The 24,435-nt window shown below is 32.6% G+C and overlaps 1 protein-coding gene across 9 annotated transcripts in view; it reads left to right on the forward strand.

Moving 5' to 3' along the window:
- Positions 1-15,980: 15,980 nt before the first annotated feature.
- The window catches only part of LOC145259987 (FYVE and coiled-coil domain-containing protein 1-like), a 137,885-nt gene continuing 129,430 nt past the window's right edge, over positions 15,981-24,435 (forward strand). For all 9 annotated transcript variants that reach the window (XM_080117984.1, XM_080117985.1, XM_080117986.1 and 6 more), the window contains exon 1: positions 15,981-16,265. In XM_080117984.1, the coding sequence (XP_079974110.1) occupies positions 16,236-16,265 (30 nt within the window). In that variant the 5' untranslated portion in view covers positions 15,981-16,235. The remainder of the gene's footprint in view (positions 16,266-24,435) is intronic.

Raw genomic sequence — 24,435 nt, forward strand, 5'->3', positions numbered from 1 at the left:
ATATATATATATATATATATATATATATATATATATAAAATTGTCATGATCTTACTTTTAGTTATTGGAATATAGGGTGTCCAAAAAGTCACTAAACTTACCCCTAATTTTGGTAAAACAATTTCACAATTTGTGTACGTTGTCCAATGCTATACTTATCCATAATTAATTTCCAAAATATTATCTGTAAAATATATGAAATAGAGAAAGAGAAAAAGAAATAATCATTAATGGTGATATGACAAAGATTTTCAACCCTTCAGTGACTTTTTGGACATCCTGTATAAAAAGAAAAAAAAATTATAGGAATATAGATTATAATTTTATAATTAACTTAATCACATTCAAACTTACTGTCAAAATAGACATATTGATCCAATTTTCAAAAAATATTTTATGTTGACAGCTATTGCATTTTTTTGGACTCTGATATCCACTACATCATAATACAACATTCCAACTTTTTTGGTCCTGAATATGACCTAAAACTATATCCGATGGTGAGCCCCCACCTTGCGGGGCTTGGGGAGTGTGGAGCCACCTTTTAATTACCATTGCTCCCAGGTCCACTCTGACTCGGAGTGGTAGTACCTGTTAGTGTCCCAACTATGGGTTGAATAGAATCTGACTTCAAAAAAAAAAAAAAAAAATTCTCCATTAAAAATCGTTCCTCAAAATAACTAGATTCGGCATTAAATAACCTGAAAAAGGTTGATATGCCGTAAAACAAAAACAACCAACCAACCAATTTTTCTAGAACCACGTCCACGTGATGTAATGAGAAAATTTATTATTACAAAAAAACTTTTCGGCTTAATTTTTTTTTTTTTTTTGCTTTTTACAAAACTCATAAATATTCTGTAATTCTTTTAGACCCAATATTTTGTCATTTTTTTTTTTTTTACTTCTATTAATATATATATATATTTCTTTAAAAACTCCTGGGTCAAATTTATTCTTTGTTAAAACATTTAATTATAGTAAACTTGTAAAGCATATAACTTTATTTTTGTTTTATTATATTCTTTGATATAACAAGGCTGTATCTCTAATATTGATTATATTTCCATTAAGATATGAATATTAAATAATCTATATATCTATAAAAGTGAACGTGTCTGTCTGTCTGTCTGCCTGTCTGTGTGTCTGTCTGTCTGTGTACATTTCCCTACGCAATAACTCTGTCAATTTTTAGTCTATAGACTCGAAATTTGAAATACCGGGTACTGAGATTTGGGAAAATCGATGTGACGGGTGTTAGCCAGAAATTTGGCTGTTAAGGGGTCAAATTTCAACGATTTGACCTTTGAGAATTCTACCAAACTCCTCCGCCAATTGTGGGTCTAAACACTTGCAATTTTAGATATAGGTTCCTTGGACATGGATATAACTTAATAACTTGATTTGAGTCCAAAACAATAAATGTTAAGGGGACATAATAGGGATCAAAGTTTAAAAAAATTAATTGACCGCTTTTTCTTTTTCTTTTTCTTTTTTTTTTTCTCAACATACACCTCCAAACACCCGGGCAACGCCGGGCTGAAATGCTAGTTATATATATATATATATATATATATAATTTAAAGGAGATTAGAACAATAGTCTAAAGAGCAGAGTGTATTTTAATGTAATAGTAAAATTACTACTTTAATTAAAATACAGGGAAAGAAAAAGTGCTTGTTGTAATTTAGATATATAATAAGCTCGATAGGTAAATATCCTAGAGCTTTTTTAATATTTAGTAATGTGATTGATAATTTAAAAATCAAATCATAATTAAATTAAAAATCCATTTCATAAGAAGGAACAACGACAAAATCAATAATTTGTACGATCGTTTTGGAAAACAGTGTTTTTATTGTGGTAGACATCAAGTTACGGACAATAATTTTTACATTAGCGTCTTTACACAAAAGTGTAAATTTTCCAAGATAAAAATAAAGAAAATAACTGAAAAAAACATGCTACGAATAAATCGCCTACAAACATACGAGGATGATTTGATACATCTGCCTTACTTTTAATGCTAGGTTTATTTATGGTGTCTTTTACATATAATAAAAACCCTTCCGAATATTTGCTGATAAGAAACTTTGTTTGTTAAAAACACTATATGTAAAAATTATTGTCTGTAACTTGATGTCTACCACAATAAAAACACTGTTTTCCGAAACGATCGTACAAATTATTGATTTTGTTGTTGTTCCTTCTTATGAAACGGATTTTTAATTTAATTATAATTTGATTTTTAAATTATCAATCACATTACTAAATATATATATATATATATATATATATATATATATATATATATATATATATATATATATATATATATATATATATATAAATTTATTTGTACAAACATTAATGGCTACCTACATGCATACATGTTTCTGTAATCACCCGTTTTAGGGAGACTGCATCTTCAGGCCAAGAATTTCCCTCTAAAATTCACTCAAGATACAAAGCCATTTTCTTATATTACCTACAAAAATAGTATCTTAGATTAGGGAGGAGGACACAGAGAAGTATCTCATTTGGAATAGGAGGTAGAGGGGTTAGTGAAATTGTCCGTGTGTGTGTGTGTGTGTGTGTGTGTGTGTGTGTGTGTGTGTGTGTGTGTGTGTGTATGTATGTTTATGTGTGTGTACATTTTCCTATCAAACTACTCTGTCAATTTCTCAGAGTGTCAGACTCGAGATTTAACATCAGGGATATTGAGATTTGGAAAAATCTTCTTAATCGGTTTTCGGACAGAAAATTGGCTGTCAAGGAGTCAAAGTTCAACGATTAGACCTGTGAAAACTTTACCCAACTCTTCTTCCAATTTTGGGTCTAAACACTTGTAATTTTAGATGTAGGTTCCTTGGACATGGATCAAACATTTTAATTTGATTTGAGCCCAAAACAATAAATGTTAAGGGGTCAAAATTGAGGTCAAAGTTTAAAAAATTTGACTTCTGCGGTCTCTACCAAATTACTCAGTCAATTTTTGGTCTAAACATTTGAAATTTTCCATAAAGTCTATTCAGACATAGGGCAAGCTTTTTAATCGTTTTTTGGTGGAAAATTTGGCTGCCAAGGCGTTAAAGTTCAAAAGATTTGACCTTTGTGATCTCTAGCAAACTATTCAGCCACTTTTGGGTCTAGACATTTGAAAATTTACATAAATGGTATTCAGACATGCAGCAAGCATTTTAATTAGTTTTGGGGCGAAAATTTGGCTGCCTAGAGGTCAAAGTTGAAAAAGTCGACTTTTGTAGACTCTACCAATCTCCTCCAATTTAAAAAATTTTTTTTTTTTATTACATTTTCACCCCAAACAAGGCAAATTGCCACTTTGGTGTAGGGGGCTACTATCAGGGGCAACAACTACTGGGGTACTATGTAGGGATTTGAGCAGCAAGATGTCGGTTCACGTTACACTTGAACTTCTGCACGTCAGTACTGTTGGGGAAGTAGGGACCTGGAATGGAATTTTGAGTCTAAATACTTGAAATTTTAGATGTAGGTTACCTGGACATTAATCAAACTTTTTAATATATATATATATATATATATATACATATGCACATAAAGTTATTAACAGTACACAGGGCCCAAGCAAAGCTGGGCTGAACTGTTAGTATATATATATATATAATTATTACCATAATTATTTATCGAGGCTTGATTACTAATGCTTTTAACATTTTGATAGCCACACCGTTATCTAGAAATATATTGGTAAGACCACAGAAAATGTTTTCTCACGTCTGTGAGAGAAGTAGTTACAAAGAAGAAGAAAGTGTGTGGGGGGGATTAAATTACAGATACGTTTAAGGAGAAGTGCTTTCCGACCCCCTAGAAGACCTCATCAGTTGGCCCTGTATTTAAGAATTCAGGTGATAAGTCCTCTTCCTCTCAGTACAGACCAATAAGTCTCCTGTGTGTTATGAGTAAGTTGCTGGAATCCATATTAAATAGAGAAATAGTCAACCACCTCAGCAGGAATAACCTTCTTAGTGACACACAATATGGTTTCCGCTCTGCAAGATCTACCACAGATGTGCTGACGGTTATATCCCACAGGATTAGTGAATCTCTTGACAAAGGCTTCCTTTCTAGGGCAATTGCTCTTGACATATCAAAGGCCTTCGACAAGGTATGGCATAAGGGTCTACTTCACAAGATTTCCAGCTACGGTATAACTGGAAATGTTTTCTCAATCATTAAATCATTTCTCTCCGATAGGCTCATAAGAGTAGTGGTAGATGGACAAAAATCGGAGGCCTGCAATATAAATGCTGGAGTCCCTCAGGGGTCAATACCAGGCCCAACTCTCTTCCTGATCTACATCAATGACCTCCCTAAACACATACTTAAATCATTCGTTGACATCTATGCTGATGACACGACCATCTACGGCAACACATCAAAGGCTGTAAATGACAAAGTTCTCTCGGATTCTCTCTCCTCTGATCTCGAGCGCGTGGTTCAGTGGGGAAGATGTGGCTGGTTACCTTTAATGCATCCAAAACCAAACTCCTATCCTTACATCATCAACGCTCTGATCCCCAGCTGGCATCAATTGTGATGGATGGCTCTCGTCTGGGTGAGGCCCCGTGTTTTGACAAGCTTCTGGGGTTGACCTTTACTCCTGATCTGAAATGGAACACGTACATCAAGTCTGTTGCCAAGGTCGCTGGAAAGATGGTGGGATCCTTCTACCGCTCCAGAAGATATCTCACTACTGATGCAATTCTCTATCTATATAAAAGCCAAGTACGTCCAAGGATGGAATACTGTTGCCATATCTGGGCAGGAGCTGCCAAAAACAGCCTATCATGCCTTGACAGAGTACAAAATAGACTTCGTGGTTTAGTGGGGGATGCCCTTTTCTCTACCCTGCAACCCCTCTCCCACAGAAGAGACGTTGCGAGCCTATCCTTGTTTTATCGTTATTTTCATGGCAGGTGCTCGTCTGAACTCCAATCCCTGGTCCCCCCTCGCCAATCTTTCACGAAAAACACCCGTCTAGCTGAATCCACTGTGAAAAATTTCCCCCACTCTATATCTGTGCCTAAATCAAAACGTAGATTCCATGAACAAAGCTTCTTTCTTAGAACTGCACGCCTGTGGAACTCTGTTCCGTCTGCCTGCTTCCCACCGGACTACAACTTGGATGTCTTCAAGTCCAACGTTAACAAATTCCTAATGAACCGCCCCCTTAAGTAAACACTTCATCAAATCTCCACACTAACGTAATGTACTTGCAATAACCCTTATCCCTGAGTGGCTTCCGGGCCTTGATAAGTGGTGATCACTGTGTAAAAAAAAAACAAAAAAAAAACGTTTCTACAATTTATCAAGAACTTTCAAATGGGACACAGATTGACCAGCCTAAATATGACAACAGTATTCCATACATGGTCTGATAGTAGATATGTAGAGATAGAGAATAGTCTCAGGTGTGAGGAATGTTTTCTCTGCTGACTGACCATGATTCTCAAAGGGGCTAAGGAAGTTCCTTAGCAGGCCAAAGGAATCAATGCACCCTGAGAGAGAGAGAGAGAGAAAGAGAGAGAGAGGGAGATGGCAGTCTGTCTTCACTGCTTGTTAAGCACGGATGGGGGGGGGCATTGATACGCAAGAGAAAACAGATCTTTTGTTTTATTTGTTACTGCTACAAGTGTTTATGAGTTTTTTTTTTGTTTTTTTTTACTTTTCGTCTTTATAATGTATATATACATTACTTTTCCTAATTAAATACATATTATTCTTCATTCTAGTTCTTCTATTGAAGACTTCAATTATATCCACGTAACGTTATATGTCTGTGAGGCTTGTCTATAATTTGGTAATTTAGAGTAAAATGTTGTTTTTTTTTTGTATTGCTGTAGTGTAATTAAGAAGGAGTCTCTGTCTGTAGTGATTAGAGTGAAGCTTGATAGGTTGGTGATTAAGTCTTGGTAGATATCTATTATTATACTAAAGCTGAATTAAGCAACTTTTGTTTTCCTACGATTATATATATATATATATATATATATATATATATATATATATATATATACTTGTTTATTGTTATATAAACATGCTTACATCCCGCTGCTACAAATAGCCACTTGTTTCAATCAAACAACAGATATCATCAGGCAGCGACTTGACTATTCAAAAGTTCAATGAATAATCTATTATCGATTATTCATTGAACTTTTGAATAGTCAAGTCGCTGCCTGATGATATCTGTTGTTTGATTGAAACAAGTGGCTATTTGTAGCAGCGGGATGTAAGCATGTTTATATAACAATAAACAAGTATTATCAGCTCTTTTTATTGAGCACTATCTAACAACCTCGTTGAATTCATTAGTCCATTACTTTTGAATATAAAAAACCCGAATATATATATATATATATATATATATATATATATATATATATATATATATATATATATTAAGTAAAGTGATTTTCAATTTAAAAATTAAAAAAAAAAATTTTTAATTTAAAAATCAAATTTTAATTAAATTAAAAATCAGTTTTATAAGAAGGAACAACAACAAAGTTGTTCCTTCTTATGAAACTGATTTTTAATTTAATTAAAATTTGATTTTTAAATTAAAAAATTTTTTTTTAATTTTTAAATTGAAAATCACTTTACTTAATATTGAATTAGCTCTAGGACATTTAACTATCGAGCTTATTATATATCTAAATTACAACGAGCATTTCCTGTATTTTAATTAAACTAGTAATTTCACTATTACATTAAAATACACTTAGCTCTTTAGACTATTATTCTAATCTCCTTTAAATTATATATATATATATATATATATATATATATATATATATATATATATATAGTTGAGCATATTGAGAAGTGATACACGAATTACCATTATATGTTCTTTGTGTAAATAAATCGAGCTTAGGTAGTTCGGACGATGTCAAAACATTGTTAATTCACGACTCGCACAGCAGCCGCCGATAGCATAGTGGTTAGAAGTCTTAACTCTCGTACAGACGGTCGAGTTTCAATCCTGGCTTGAGGTAGTTGCCTGTCTAGCTACCTAACTGCACTGATGAGCTGCGAAACAGTACTGTATGTGGATGACTATATATATATATATATATATATATATATATATATATATATATATATATATATATATTAAGTAATGTGATTTATAATTTAAAAATTAAAAAAAAAATTTTTTTTTAATTTTTAAATTATAAATCACATTACTTAATATTGAATTAGCTCTAGGACATTTAACTATCGAGCTTATTATATATCTAAATTACAACGAGCATTTCCTGTATTTTAATTAAACTAGTAATTTCACTATTACATTAAAATACACTTAGCTCTTTAGACTATTATTCTAATCTCCTTTAAATTTATATATATATATATATATATATATATATATATATATATATATATATACATATATATATATATATACATATATATATATATATATACATATATATATATATACATATATATATATATATATATATATATATACATATATATATATATATATATATATATATATACATATATACATATATATATATATATATATATATATATATATATATATATATATACACACACACACACACACAACATTCCTCCGGTTATATATATATCTATATAATATATATATATATATATATATATATATATATATATATATATAAATACTTTAATGGTGAATGTTCTGACGAACTGTAAGCACTTATACCTCCTCGACGTGACTACCCCCAACCAACCCGACAAGCAACTAAAGTCTCACCCCTTTACAGTAAGTGTAAGAGTGTAAAAAAGCCTTTTACTCCAATAGTTTCTTCCCCAGAACTGCAAGTCTTTGGAACTCCCTTCCAGGATTCTGCTTTCCCAACTGTACTGATATGAAGAAGTTCAAGTGTAATGTGAACAAACATCTTTCCACTCACCTCCCTTCATAATGCCCCCGCAAATTATGTCCCCGGTAGTAGCCCCCTACTTCAAAGTGGCACTGTGCCTTGTTTGGGGTGAAAATTGAATATATATATATATATATATATATATATATATATATATATATATATATACAGGGTGTCCAAAAAATCTTTGTCATTTTACCATTAATGATTATATTTTTTCTCGATTTCAGATATTTTCACCAGCTGTGACGGACAGGTTTTAGTAGGGTGTATTCCAATTCCTGCTGTAGCTGTTCATTTAAACCTGAAATCATAAAAATTAGTCAGTCGTCTCATAATATATATATAAAGCAATAACATACTGAATTTTCAAGAGTCTATGACAATTTTAAATGCCTGTACAAAAAAAAAAGTCTGGAAACTTATTGAAGACACCTCGTATGTTTAAGTAATAAGAATATATACTTAAAATAAATTACAATGGTTTAAAATGCATCTTCTACAAACGGGCAATTTTTTTTTTTTCACCAACCTGATACATAAATTGTTAAGCAAGTGATCAGTGACTTTTTTTCAGTGAATTACAAATTACGGTATTTTAGAAAAATGATCTGAAAAGAAAAAAATTATAAGTCAATCATGGTGATATGTTTAAGTAATAAAAAATATGCATGAAATAAATTACAATCGTTTGAAATGCATCTTCTACAAACTGGCAAAAAAATTTAACACCGATCTGATATAATCTGTTTATCAAATATTTTAATCGATCCAGCACTATCATTACTTATTATTTCAGATTTGAATTATTTTTACTTTTGTTCTTTTTTTTTTTTTAATATGGTATTGATAGTTTTTCAAATAAATGTTCAAAAGAAAAAGATCTTTAGGGGCTAAAATCCTATTTATTTTGTGCTATGATTTATGTACATCTGAAGTATATAATTATGCCAATATATTATTCCAGGTTAATATTTTCAAGAGGTTGTAAATAATTGCTGTTATCTCATATGAATAAGACACAACACAAATACTAACTTGAATGATTATTTTATTTTTAAGTTAAACACTGTGAAGCATTGGTAAGATACATTATGTAGCAGTTTTTATAAACGCGTGCGTACTGGACTTAGTCGCATGAACTCTCTGACTGTAGTAGTTATAAAGGACACCCACACCTACCCTCGTCTCTCTGGACGATAGCAGGCGGTGGGGGACGAGTCAGCAAGCAGGACCACCCGGCGAGAGGAAGGCCAAAGAATCAGAATTGTCTCTTTTTCACTGTAGGGAAAGGAAGGTTTAATATAATGCAAAAGGGAATGGTAGTATTAATTTTGCTTTTGTGCCCTAAATCTTTGGTCAGTACAAGGTAAAGCAACCAATTAAGTTTAAATGCAAGAGTGCTCAATACTGAAGTAGAGCAAGATAAACTCTTTATTTATTTTACATAAGAATTTATACATAGCTACATATTCATGAGCATGTTTCGGCCCACCAGTTACAAGTATTAGGTTGGTGCAAAAATAATATCATTAATAATAAAATACTGCTCATAATAATAAAATTAGAATAATAAAACCACGAAAATATAAGATTTAAAATTGATTAAAAAAACTTTTAAATTGTATGTCGATAAACAAGGAGATAATGACAAGGGTCCCTTGTCTTCCTATCAAATGACCAGAACCTAAAGAAAGAGATACATAAAAGTGGTGGGAGCAATCCCAGTTAAGGGGAGATAACTCGTGTTACTTGATGTATATAACACTGTCTTCCTATTAAATGACCAGAACCTAAAGGAAGAGATATATAAAAGTCAGCAAAAAGGAATTAGAGCAGTTAGTAAGAAAAGAATGATAAGGAACAAACTGTAGTTTGTTGCGTTGAATTTTGGTCCAACGTATTTCACCAGATTTCATTTTTATTCCTCCTAGTTCGCTATTATATCATATTTAAATGATCAATTTGGAAGAGGGGAAATGTTATCACCTTCTTTACTAACTCGGTGTTTGAGAGGTAAAACAGAATTTTAATGGAATATTCAAATATCTATGTATCTAATATAGAGATCAAGTGATATCCAGGGTATGGGAGCCCCCTTGATTTCTGAGTACTTTGACTGAAGCAAAATGAAACAAAAAGAGAGAAACGAGGAAACTTATGCCAACAATAGAATCATTTTACCAACAAAATACCAGCTTCCAAAATTCATCTGTGCAATTAATGTTTAATTTTTAGAATACTGAAAATGTTGTAAAGTGATGTGATCTTGTTGTCTGTCAATAACATAGTTAACGCGGTACAAGTTGAATACAACATGTTTGTATTCAAAATTAAGTGCATAGAAGTCGAAGGGTTGAGACTGACAGGTTTCAAACCCATTGACTTCCCTTCACAACGTGTGCACCTGCATGCTAGCAAAGGTCATGAGGCACATCAGTGCATTTTGAGTGCAAGCTGGTTAACAAGAGTTACCGCGTCACACATGCACCTTAAAATAAATGGGGACGCACATGCATTTTCTAGTCAGTCGAGTTTGACAGTCTACAGTCTAGAGTCTGCAGTTAATGGTAGACATTTAGTTTGTTGTGATTCTGAGAAGACGAAAGACTTCTTGTAGAGGCAACAAGAGATGGGGATGGATGACAGATAAACTGATAGCAAAATTCCCACTCTCCTTCTAAGGATGAGCAGAGAACAGGGACGCGCCTTTTATCATGAAGCTGAATAAAGTTCTAATTGTCCAGAGAAATGAGACTTGCATCTGTTTTTATACATGAGAGAGCTTTTGTTCCAGGTGCACCAACTTTAGAACACAAACCACTCGAGGACATGGTCAAGAGATGCAAAGAAGATATAAAAGGTACGTTCTGCTTCATTTTTATAAATCCTTCAAAAAATGTGTCATAAATGTGAACATTGAAGCAATATAAACAGATACCCCTCTCCCCAAGCAACAGTCTGAGATGTGTATAATCACACGTTGTTGTTGTGGTTTTTATTATTAAGCATAATTCATTCATTTCATATAAAATCAGATGATATTTGTTAGCATTCATTTCCCTGATGTCTTTCTAGTTAGAATTTTTTTAGAAAAATATCGAGTACTTACGGAAGGGACAACATGAAGGTTGCCAACATCCCTAAGGGGAAGTGTTTTTGTGAAACGAACTGGATTTTATTTTAAATGGAAATCGTTTGAGACAAGGTATGAAGCCACTAGATGTAAAGAGCTAACAAGAACGAAAGCTGATTATTGCAAAGACAGGAGACGCCTATTGATCTTAGTCTTGAAAAGACCAAGGCTGAAGGTAGAAGGAAAACAGGGAGAAGGAAGAGAGTTCCACAACCTTGCAGTTCTTGGAAAGAAGCTACTGGAATAGGAAGCTGTATTACTATGAGGTATCAGAACAGCAAATTGATGGAGACCGCTAGATCAGTGAGTCAAACGAGTTGGAACAAAGGAAGCAGGAAATAGCTTAGACAATTCTGAAGAACAATTGCTATAATAGCCTTTGTAGAATCTGTATGAGAGAGATTCCAGTGAAAGAAAGTGCGGGACCAATCATATTACTGCAGTTTATCCAGGACCTTCAAATGAGACACAAATTCACCAGCTCAAACATGACAACAGTACTCCATTAATGGTTTGATAGTAGATGTGTCAAGATAGAGAATAACCTCAGATGTGGGAAAGTGTTTAGAACAATAGAGAGAACCATGTGGACTCCAAGAAAGATTTGATGAGAAAGAAAGACCAAGAAGTTTTAGAGAAATAGCTCAGAGAATTCTGAGGAACACATGACACACACACACACACACACACACACACACACACATTCAGCTTTATATTATAGATATATGCCTTGAAAACTATATAAAAAAAATTTTTAATTTAATTTTTAAACCTTCATTGGAACACATGACATAATAGTATTTGTAGGAAAGACTGAGACTAGCAACATCACGTCTATATGAGAGAAGTTGCAATGTAAGAAAGGGTGGGAGAGCCAATCAAATGACCGATACGTTTCTGCAATTTATCAAGGACTTTCAAATGGAACACAGATTGACCATCCCAAAAATGGCAATAGTACTCCATACACGATCTGATAGTAGACAAATGTAGAGATAGAGCATAGCTTGGGGTGTGAGAAAGTGTTTAGAGCGATAGAGAGAACCGATTTTACAAGAAGCAGAAGGAGCAATGGATTTAATATGTGAATTACAGGAAAGATTTGATGAGAAAGAAAGACCAAAAAGTTTTAGAGTCGATTTCTCATCAAGAGTAAACCTATCCATAAGAATCTCAGGAAGAAAAGAGACATGTCTGCGATTGAAAGACAATAGCTGAGTCTTAACAGGATTAAAGGAAACAAAGCCATTTCTTATCCCAATCCATAACTGAGCCAAAACTAATTTCTAGATCAGCTGCATATTCCCCCTGTTCCGAGAACATGGGTGAGAAGAAATACAAGAATAGAGGGTGGTGTCATCAGCATAAATGTTAATTTTCTGAATAATATTTTTTGGAAGGTCATTTATATAGAGAGGAAACAGTGTTGGACTTGGAATAGAGCCCGAAGTAACTCCGGCATTGATAGCGAAAAAAAAATGAAGATACTCCATCAAAAGTTACTTGCAAGCTTCGATCAGAAAAAAAAAATGACCTAACAATGTCAAAAACATGTACACCAATATCATAACCCTGAAATTTATGCAGAAGACCAGGCTGCCACACTCTGTCAAATGGCTTTGAAATGTCAAGCACAATGACCCTACCCTCTCCTGTATTATCTATAAAACAACAGATCTATTCAGTTATAGCAGTTAATAAATCAGCTGTTGAACGAAAAGCATGAAAGTCATATTGATCTCACCAAAGAGACCCGGACTTTCCAGAAAAAGATTACGCTTGCTGTTGACCAACCTCTCAAAAACTTTACTAATAAGAAGACTAAGAGGACGATTTTTAGTTTGGTCAAACCGATTACAAACATTTTTAAACAGAGACTCTTTCCAACAAGAAGGGAAACAGGACTATGAGCCTCACCACTAATATCAAAACCGTACCACAAAGGAGGAAAAGAATGTGAAAAAGGAAAAACGTGACGTATTTGCTGTTGCACCCATCGCCAAACCGGAAGTGACGAAGGTTTAAATAAGGCTAGTCAATCGAAAAGAGGGGATGATTTCGAAAATATCAGCAAAAAACGTGGCCCGACCCTCTAGAAAAGTGCCCAGTTGAGGGTGAAGGAATTAATGTTTTTGGCCAATTTTTCGATATTTGTCATCCGAAGGGTCGAGCTTCTAAATGATACTGATCTCATGCAAATCCGTCGCCTGAAGTTTATGTTGAAGACCAGAATGCTACGCTCAGTCGAACACTTTCAAAATGTCAAGTGACCCTACACTCTCCTGAATTATCCATAAATTGACAGATCCGTTCAACTACAACAGTTCAACGATCAACAGTTGAATTAAAATCAGAAAAGCCGTACTGAACATAACTAAAGAGGCTCAGATTTTCCAGAAAATCAACGAGCTTGCTGTTGACCAACCTTTCTGAAACTTTGCTAATAAGAAGGAAGAGACGAACAAGACGATACTTAGTTGTATCAAATTGATCACCAGCATCTTAAAAGATAAAAGAACACTCTTTCCAATAGGATGCTGATAAACAGAAATTGGATAATTTTGAGGAGATAGAAGAAAATTCAGGAAGACCCTGTTTGAGATTGACAACAGGAATCAATCAGGACTGGAAGCCTTAGACTAGTCAAGACCAGCAAGAATTCTAGCAAACACTCGTTAACCAAAATCACTATCAATAAATTTCTCCACTCTCTATTGGTGACTAAATCTAAACGTGGATTCCATCAACAAAGCTTCCTTTTCTAGAACTGCCCGTCTGTGGAACTTTGTTCTGCTGGTCTGCTATCTAGCCAACTACAACATTGTTGTCTTCAAGTCCAACATAAACAAATTCTTACTGAGCCGCTCTTGTAAATAATCTGGTTATACCAAATTTCCACTACAAATGATTACTACACTACTGTCTACTACAATATACACATAAACCCTTATCCTTGAGTGGCCTGTGGAACTCTGTTCCGTCTGCCTGCTTCCCACTGGACTACAACTTGGATGTCTTCAAGTCCAACGTTAACAAATTCCTAATGAACCGCCCCCTTAAGTAAACACTTCATCAAGTCTCCACACTAACGTAATGTACTTGCAATAACCCTTATCCTTGAGTGGCTTCCGGGCCTTGATAAGTGGTAATCACTGTGTAAAAAAAAAAAAAATCCGCGGATTAAGGGCTATCCACTTATCTAGTGTTTCCTTTTCCGATTAAATATGTTTTTAACTCTTTTTCAAAGTGTTTTTTAACATGTTTCATTAACTGTTTGCATGTATATATATATATATATATATATATATATATATATATATATATATATATATATATATATATATATATATATATATATATATATATACTTCAGAATAGCTGGATCTAAAAAACATTCATATCCTTTTTCTACAAATCCTCCTGATACAGGACTTCTGATAAATGCATTATTTTCACTTTGACTTTCCATGTCTCACTGACTTTAGCAAATAGGGTGCATACCTTTATAACTATTTGCTAATATTTTCTCTCCTCTGATGAGATGGTAGACATCGAAACCCTATAGGTTAAGGAGATTAATTTTCTAAAGCATTCTTTGTCTTGCTTAGAATAATAAAAATTATTTGATATGAAACTCAACCACTTCATTTCATTTCAATGAGAGTTTTTTTAAAATTCATTGAATTACAATTTAAATATATATATATATATATATATATATATATGTTGAGATTATATATATATATATATATATATATATATATATATATATATATATATATATATATATATAAGTTGAGATTAGCCGTGAGGTTTGTCCTGTGTTAATGGAGTCAGAGATGGCTGCATGACTGGGTTCAAATCTCCCGACCGGTAGTAACTGTGTCACCCTACACTGATGATTCCCAAAAGGATGAAACACGAGTGTCTGTAGGTATTTAAAAAAAAATTATTATTGTAATAATTATATATATATATATATATATATATATATATATATATATATATATATATATATATAGAGAGAGAGAGAGAGAGAGAGAGAGAGAGAGAGAGAGAGATATTCCTACTGACTTCCGCTTACTCACTAGTGTCTGTGAATACCAAGAATCGATTAATGGCGTGCACTCTTGCCCATTTACACATACTTTCATGGAGGGGAGCTTCTTAGTGTTCAGTTTGTCAAGGAGGAGACTAATGCTAATGTCTCCTCCCCTTTTGCATTTCCCTGGCAATGCAATGCTATATGTTCTATGGCCACTGCATTTAAAGCAACATATCTCATGACGGACTTTATGCATCTGACTGTCCGGCCTCTCTTGGCGATTCTGTAAGCAATCCTTTGCCAAGTGGTTGGGACTACTACACCTGTACCAAGCAAATTTTCTACTGTCATTGCACACTTTTGATTAGGTGTTCGTCTTGTGGAGGTAGCAGCAGCCAATTCTGCAGGGCCTTCATTGTCAGTCATGACAGCTCTCGTTCGGGTAACCAGCTTTGATTGCTACAATTTTGCTTTCGGTTACGATTCTAGCTGATGGCACCCAAATATTTTGCTAGTATATATATATATATATATATATATATATATATATATATATATATATATATATATATACTTTTGCTAGTATATATATATATATATATATATATATATATATATATATATATATATATATATATATGAACTATTTTATATTTAAACTATTTGACCAATTTATGTGATTTTTGAAATATGACGTTTCTGTTCGACGGTCAGTACGTAGTACATCATAAAGATTTTTGCTGTTTTTTATTATTTTATTTTTATAAAAATTAAAGTGGATTCTAAATAACCACAAATTCAATAAGGAGAAAAAAGAATAGTGCAAGGGGGGTAACTCTGACAGCTTTTTTTTGGTACTCTCTATTTATCTAAGGTGAAAAAGGGTTACAGTAATCAACAGTTTGTTGTGTGAAATGCTTCTTCGTATTGTCTTTTAAGTTTTGCCCTTCTTGCTTTAAGTCATTATTTCATTTATACTTTTAGATGGCTTTTGCGTAGTCAAATAGAAATAATAATGACCTTCCTAAACCCCTTGTCATTTTGTACGCGTTAGTACTTTATTATTTTTCTTATAGATTTTCTTGTTGTTATTTCGAATGGTGTGAATTCGAAAACATCGTCAACGATGTCTTCGTCTTTACCTAAAAACAGACAGGTAAGTTTTTAAAAGGATTCTATTTTAAACGGTTCTTTTGTAGAATAGGGTCTCCGTCCTTTGAAGTATTGGTTTAAGCCGATTTAGAGTAACACACTTGAGCCATGATTTTCAACATAGGACTGTTTAATTCGTGTGCTTATTTTGATCAACCCCCATGGCTTCCCACATTGTCTCTAGAAAATTCGTTAACGAGTTACCACCACAGAAAATTAAACTCTGGTTCCTAAAACGAAAAACAGAAAAAAAAAAAAAAAAAAAAATTAACTGATTTATTTATATTTAATTTTATGGCACTTATTGATTCGTGCTGAAATATTAACGTTATTATTAAGAAAGCCATTCTTAACATGGGAAAGGGAGGGTGTCTTGTATCTATTCTGTACTTTAACCTTACAAGGTGCTAATGCAGAGAGTGATCCGCGCTATTTTTTAAATCGTATTTCCAAGTGTAATTAAAGTTTTATGATATGTTTTTTGGTACTAATGCAGAGAGTGATCCGGACGTAAATAATAACGTTATTATTTAAAAAGCCATTCTTAGCTTGGGGAGGGGAGGGTGTTTTGTACCTATTCTATACTATACTTCAACCTTACAATTGAATTAAAAAAAAAAACATAATAAAACTTTAATTAAACTTGGAAATATGATTTAACAAATAGTGCGCGAGTGCGGATGATCACTCTCTGACTAATTTTATTTTTTATTGATATATTTACAATGGTTGCGTTGTAAGTAACATTATTTCAGCAAGGTAACAGAAGTGCATAAGTACCCTAAAAAAACTTTGCAAAAACAAACAATACAATGTAAATAAAAATCAGTGTTTTTCTGTTTCCCTTTTATAAAACCAGAGTTTAATTTTGTGGTCGATATGTCGTAACTCTATTTTTATGGGCAGTCATTGTGGGCTGATATATCTACAAATTACCACTTTATTTTATAATAAGAGACAAAAAGACTCCCAAATCACTTTCAAACGACGGTGAAATGAGAAATGTATTTATAGCGGCTTAGGTTTGGTGAATTCGGGATAGCCGCCACTAAATGCGCATTTACAATGAACCCGTCAACTATTACGGTTCATTTGTGCTCCTAAACAAAAGAATGCGCTAGTGCAGTTTAACAACCACAAGTAAATTGCAGCCGAAGGTTATACGGAATCTTAACCCATCGTTCTAATGGAGGTAACTCTATTTTACTAAAATAGTTGAGAGAAAAAAAAAAAAAAAATCATTTTTCTTACAATTGAATGTTTTAGTAAAAATTATATGGTCGCATTTTATATTTTTTTCTTATTAATGTTAGAAAACTTTGTTACATTAAATGAAGTAGTTAAAATCATTTTTTCTTACAATTCTTAGTAAAATAATTACCTCCCTTAGAACAATAGGTTAAAATTCCAAATAACCTCTATCACTAATACATGTCCCTAAAAAGCAAGATAAGCTACGCTTCTAACCACCACTTGGTGGACCTAAACGAGAATCACCCCCCTAAGAACGGCTTTCGGAATAAACACTCCCAACTTCCTCATGTAAAGAACGGCTTTCGGAATAAACACTCCCAACTTCCTCATGTAAAGAACGGCTTTCGGAATAAACACTCCCAACTTCTTCATGTAAAGAACGGCTTTCGAAATAAATACCTCCCAACCTCCCCATGTTCAGAACGGCTTTCGTTTTGCAATTTTATTTTATTTTATTTTTTTTTGCAATTTTTTTTCAGTGAATTATTATTGATTGGGCACTAATATATAAGAGGGGTAATTCTCGTTTAAGTCCATGCCTGACTTATTTTAAAGCGTTTATTTAGTTTGAAACCACCTTTATTAGGTGAGTTTCTACTATTTTTTGTTACTTTTCGAGTTTTGAGCGATTATCGAGACTCCAAAGATAACTGTCTCATTCTCATGGCTACTATTTTTTTCTAACTCGACAGACTCGATACTACTTGTTTTTTAAAACTAAATAAACGCTTTAAAATAAGTTAACCATAAAAATTTATCCATGTAGGTAGAAGAGTAACTTACTTTGCCTTTGGTAACATTTATGTATTTTATTTATTTTATTTTATTTTTTTTTTTTTTTGCCAGTGTCACGTTTTCATTTTGTTGTTTATACATCAAAATGCCAGCAAATTGTTTTCATTTTAGGAAAGTTCCATCGGCGTAACTTAAGAGTTAACAACCCCCTCCCCATGTTATAAGAATGGCTTTCTAAATTTACTTGGGGATGTTACAGTACACTGCAAAAGTGTCAAATGTTTTGATCTTATGTTATTTTTTTATTTTTTCAAAAGTGAAACTGGATTTGTATTACTGTACAGTGTACACATAGATTTGAAAACGTTGTCAAAAAACAAATATATAACAAATAAATGTTATCAAAGGCAAGATAAGTTACTTTTCTACAAAACTGGATATATTTTTTGTGTTTTTATTCAATGTAACATGTTTATTCAGCTCGAAAAACATGCAGTGTTTACCGATGTAATGGAAAATTCAAAATGGCGCCCGACTCTCTCTTTAACACGGTAAGTTTGGGAAAAGGTGTTATAAATAATAAACTAGACAAAATACTATTAAAAAACCACCGAACCTATGTCACGGTAATATATATTAAGCGAACTTCTAACAGTATTTTGTCTAGTTTATTATTTATAACACCTTTTCCCGAACTTACCGTGTTAAAGAGAGAGAGTCGGGCACCATTTTGAATTTTCCATTACATCGGTAAACACTGTATGCTTTTCGAGCTGAATAAATATGTTACATTGAATAAAAACACGAAAATTATATCCAGTTTGGTAGAAAAGTAACTTATATTGCCTTTGAAAACATTGATTTGTTATATATTTGTTTTTTGACAACTTTTTCGAATCTATGTGTACAGTAATACAAACCCGTGAAACTAAATATTTCTGTGTTTGTTGTTCTTTTTCTCGAATAAAAAAAAAGTAATTTATTCAACATTATTAAACGTTTAAAAATTATTACCAAACAAAAATGTGATTAATTAATTAGTTAAATGTTTGTTATGCATAACTTTAATTAAAAACCTATTTCTTGTTAGTTATAGTTGTTAAAAATAATTAAAAAAACGTTTGTTCTATTTTGAGGTCGAATTACTTGATCCTCCCCTTAAAATGTGCAACCACTTCTCGTCTTTGTGTATGTTCTCACGTCTATGTGATTTAATGTCACAAAAAAAAAAAAAAAAATTATTAAAAGAATATTTTGACATTTTATAGTACAGACAAGAAAACGAAAAAGTGGTAAAAAAAACAAAAAAACAAGCAAACAAATTTATGACAAATAAATGTTACCAAAGGCAAGATAAATTACTCTTTCTAGGTGCTTGTGCAGAGAAAGGCGACAGATCATTTTTTAAAAACAAAATAGCAGAAACAGGGGACATAACCCAAATTGCTTATTTTAGAAAGCAAATTGTAGATTACTGTCAGTTTTTGTTCATTGTTCGTTATATAATTAAATTCTTTATATATATATATATATATATATATATATATATATATATATATATATAAATTTACGAAAACAGAACTGGAATTTATTCAAATTTTAATTAATTTAATTAAAGTTCCGGTTTTGCTGTTGTTTAACTAAGTTGGTACTTATGCACTTATTGTACCACACTGAAATATTATTTAGAAAGCCATTCTTAACATCAGGAAGAGAGGGTGTTTTATAATTATTTTGTACTTTCACCTAACAATTTAATAATAAAATCCCCCTTGTTTCACGAATTATCTCCCTTGTTTAATCTGTCACCTTTCTTTGTACAAGCACCCTCTTCTCTCTACCTGAAATTTTTTTGGTGCTAATGAATTTATTGATCCGCACTATTTTTTAAATAGTATTTTCAAGTTTAATTAAAGTTTTATGATATCTGTTTTTATTAAATTGTAAGGTTAATGTACAGAATAGGTAACAAAATGGCTTTCTAAATAATGGGTACTAGTGCACTTTTTGATCCATGATGAAATTATGCTATTATTTAAAAAGCCATTCTTAACATTGGGAGGGGAGGGTGTTTTGTACCTATTCTATACTTTAACCTTACAATTGAATAAAAAAAACATATCATAAAACTTTAATTAAACTTGGAAATATGATTTTAAAAAAATAGCGCGGATCAGTAAGTGCACTAGCACCAAATAAGGTTATTATTTCAGCACTAGTACCATTTTTTATTTATTTATTTATTTTTTTTAATTAAGTTTTAAAAGCATATGTTTACTTCGAAACACAAGTAGTGCAGAGTATCACATTAGAACCAGAAAAAATATTTGACATGAGACAGTTATCTGGGAAGTCTCGATAATCGATCAAATATCGAAAATTAAACAAAATATTGGTAGAAACCTATGCAGTAAATGACAGATAACTGTCCCATGTCAGCCATTTTTCCCCCTGTTCTAACTTGTGTTTCGAAGTAAATAAAGACTGTAAAATAAGTTAACACATAAAAAATTCCTAGCCAGGTAGATAGAAGTAACTTATGTTCTTTTTGGTAACGTTTATTTGAGGTATATATATTTTTTTTTCTACCACTTTGTTTTGTTATCAATACTGCAAAATGCCCATATATTTATTGAAATCTGTTAAGTGTTGAGACATTGTTGAACAAAGATGGCGGTAGTAAATAAAATCGGTGATGAATCAATGCAGTCATGATCTCGAGTGTTGAGTAATTCTTAAGAACAAAGATGGCGGCAAAGAATCAATGCAGTCACGATTCAGTCATTCCAAGATGGAGGTTGACAGCAAATTGAATCCAAAATTCGATATTTTTATAATAAGATTGGAGGCTTTTTATTGGATGATTGTCCTAACCGTATGCTATAACTAGGGCAATGACAACAGCATATTCTTTTCATTGTCATGACTCTCGAGTATATATCCGACACAGTTAGATACAGTTAATCAACCGAGAACCACATCCCTCTATATAAAAGCATATAAGATATCAACGAGTACACACCAGAGAGTCAAAAACAATGAAAAGAATATGCTGTTGTCCTAGCCCTAGTTATAAGTAAGATCGTCAAAATCATTGGGATCATGCCCTCATTATAAATCAAAAACATTTTAACAAAATCCAAAAAACAGTACTGTCGTAGATTAACACCCTCAACTCCTGAAAAAAGATTTTATATTTTTTAAGGTGATTTTTAACAAAGAAAAAGACAAACAAGTAATTATTTTAAGATTTACATTGGAGGATTAGTTTCTGTATTTTATTGTTGTGTCTCTGAGGAGACGGCTCTACTTTTTTAAACAATTACATATGATTTTATGACCTTGTCAACCAGACTTTGGGTTAGTGATAAAAAAGTTAGTTAACCAACATAAAAAGTCAGTTTTATTAGAATTCTGAATTTTTGAGCTAAAAGATGATTGTTTGTATTACTTGGTTGGATTGGACTATTGTTCTCATCTTGAGTGTTATTCGTGCAACATTCTAGATGGTGTAGGCTTGGATCTTTGTCGGGCATCTTGGTCGCCATCTTGGAAAAGAAAGGAGAGAAGTTACTGGCTCTGTAGATGGTTTCATATTCTTGAAGTTGTTTTTGTTTTTTTCGCCGTGGTTTTGTATTTTTGAAAAAAAAAAAAAATTTGTTGACAAGGGGAGGTAACTTTTATAAAGTTTGACGGGAATTTCGAATTTTATGTTAAATAAATACAAAACTGATCCCCCTTTCTAAATTCTAAATTATTTTTTATTTTTGTTGTGTTTTATACCTCTTTTTTTTTCCTTCAACGATGTCCAGTGAGTGACGTCATCAAATTCTTTGTCCTGGGTCTCGGTTGGTTTATTCGTGCTTGGCAGTCACTCTGGCAAATGCCTTGGGTGTTAAAAGGTCCTGTCAGGTAAACCACCACTCTCTTCACATTATGAAATGGTCAAAAGGGTGAATTGTCCGGTACTGGTCACCAAAATCTGTATCACTGAGGAGCAAAGGTCATTTCAAGCCAAAAGAAGAAAAAATAATGGTAAATATTACCTTACGCTACAACAGAACCCCGACCACTCTAATTTGTGTTTTTGGGGGAGTATTCGAGGTTGCTAACAACGAATCTGATAAACAAACCCATCGCAAATTTACCGTTTGCATGGTATGAACCCTTGGGACTATTTTGCGCCATTTTCACCACCTTCGGTAGTGTTTTTTTTTTTTTTTTTTTTACATGATATGTTTGCGTGCGAACGGGCATAGTGAAGTCTTATTACATCACGCAGGAATCTTTAAGCGACCAGCGGTCAGGGTTCTGTTGTAGCGTAAGATAACATTTACCAAAATAACACTTCAACGAGTGGCCTTTTTGGATAAAGTAACAATAATTATTATACAACTCGGATCTTTATCTTTGACTTAAGCTTTTAATATTTGTGTTTGAATGGCTCTCTTTGGTAAAAGTCTGGGCGATTTTTTTTTTTTAAATTTTTTTATATAGCATATTTTCCATATAAGTTAATGTATAGTTGACCTGTGCATTGACATATGGAAAATTTACGGGGCGATTTCTTTGTCCCCACTCCCTCCCTACCAATAGAATTTAATTTGTAATTTTCAAACATAGTTTTATTGATTTTAATCTCTTGCAACATTTACTGGTTTTAATGTAAAAGAGTCTGCTTTTCTGATAACTTGAATGGCTCATAGATTTACATCCCAGCCATCCTTTTCTTTTTCTTCATCTATCTTTCATCTCCTCCTTTTACCATAGCCGGAAGATTCCTCCTCCGTGGCCGGTCTCCTGAAATCACAAATGCATTTGTTTAATTGGCATTAGGCACAAGCTTACTTTGTTTAGTTTCTTATCAAAGTTTCAACCACGGGAAAGGATTTATGGGTATTTTTTCCAGAGAAAAATAAAATAAAAAGAATCCGATGTGTAAAATTCACAGACACATTTAATTTTACAGGCGAAAACACGTCATATGAAGAAGATGAAATTATATTTCCTCAAATAATTAAAACAAACAAAGACAATAAAAATGACGGAGACAAGAGTATCCATGATGATGATAAAGGCGAAAGATATCCCAAAAGAAATAGGAGGCGACCCGATTTTTTTGTGGTCGACAATATAAAAGATTACCAAATCGACTAATGCTATTCAATGGAAAATGCGCCAAAAAGCTTTAACGAATGCCCCAATAGACTGAAATTTATATTACCCCTCCAGAGGGATTTATAATGAAAAATAAAAATAGCGTGTGGCGACTTAACAAGTCATTATATGGTCTAAAGCAGAGTGCTCAGTGTTGGAATACAGTATTTCATGATTATATTATTAAACAACAATTCAGACAATGCGCTGTAAACCCCTGTTTATATAACTACTGATTTTGGTTTTGTGGGTCGATGATATTTTAATCGCATCAAATTGTGACATAATGTTAACCAATGTTAAGAACAAATTAAGTAAAAGACTCAAAATGACCGATCTTCGCAAAATATCCTTGGTTTTGGAGATAGAATTTACTCAAAGCAAAGGACTTGTTGCGATGAATCAGTCGAGATACATCGACAAAATACTATTAAAATTTGGAATGGGAGAGTGCAAGAAACGCTCTACACCGGTCGAAAATGATATTAATAAAAATATAAACACAGAATCTGAAATAATAAGTGATAAACAATACCGCGAAATTATAGGTAGTCTTGTATATTTAATGACTGCGACCAGACCTGACATATGCTATACAGTAACAAAACTCTCACAAAAATTATCACGACCGACAATGAAGGATTTAAACAGAGCTAAACAAGTCCTGCGTTATTTAAAAGGAACTAAAGAACAGAAGTTAGTATTTAGAAAATCAAAAAATATCCTAAAATTAGGATTTTCGGATTCAGATTGGGGAAGCAACGAAGATCGAAAAAGTATATCTGGATATTGTTTCAGACCCTCAGAAAATGGGCCTATTATTTCATGGAAATCTAAAAAGCAACAAATTGTATCTCTCTATGTGTGAAGCAGAATGTATCGCGATCGCACACACGACCCAGGAAGCTCTCTACCTTAAAAATATCCTAAAGACTATTTTAGAGCCAGAATTAACTAAAAGCCCCGTAGTAATTAATTGTGATGATCAAGCCAGTATAGGCTTAGCACAGAACACGATAATCAACCAA

The sequence above is a fragment of the Euprymna scolopes genome, chromosome 35 (assembly GCF_053919585.1).
Source record: "Euprymna scolopes isolate OS-2025 chromosome 35, ASM5391958v1, whole genome shotgun sequence".
Taxonomy (NCBI): domain Eukaryota; kingdom Metazoa; phylum Mollusca; class Cephalopoda; order Sepiida; family Sepiolidae; genus Euprymna; species Euprymna scolopes.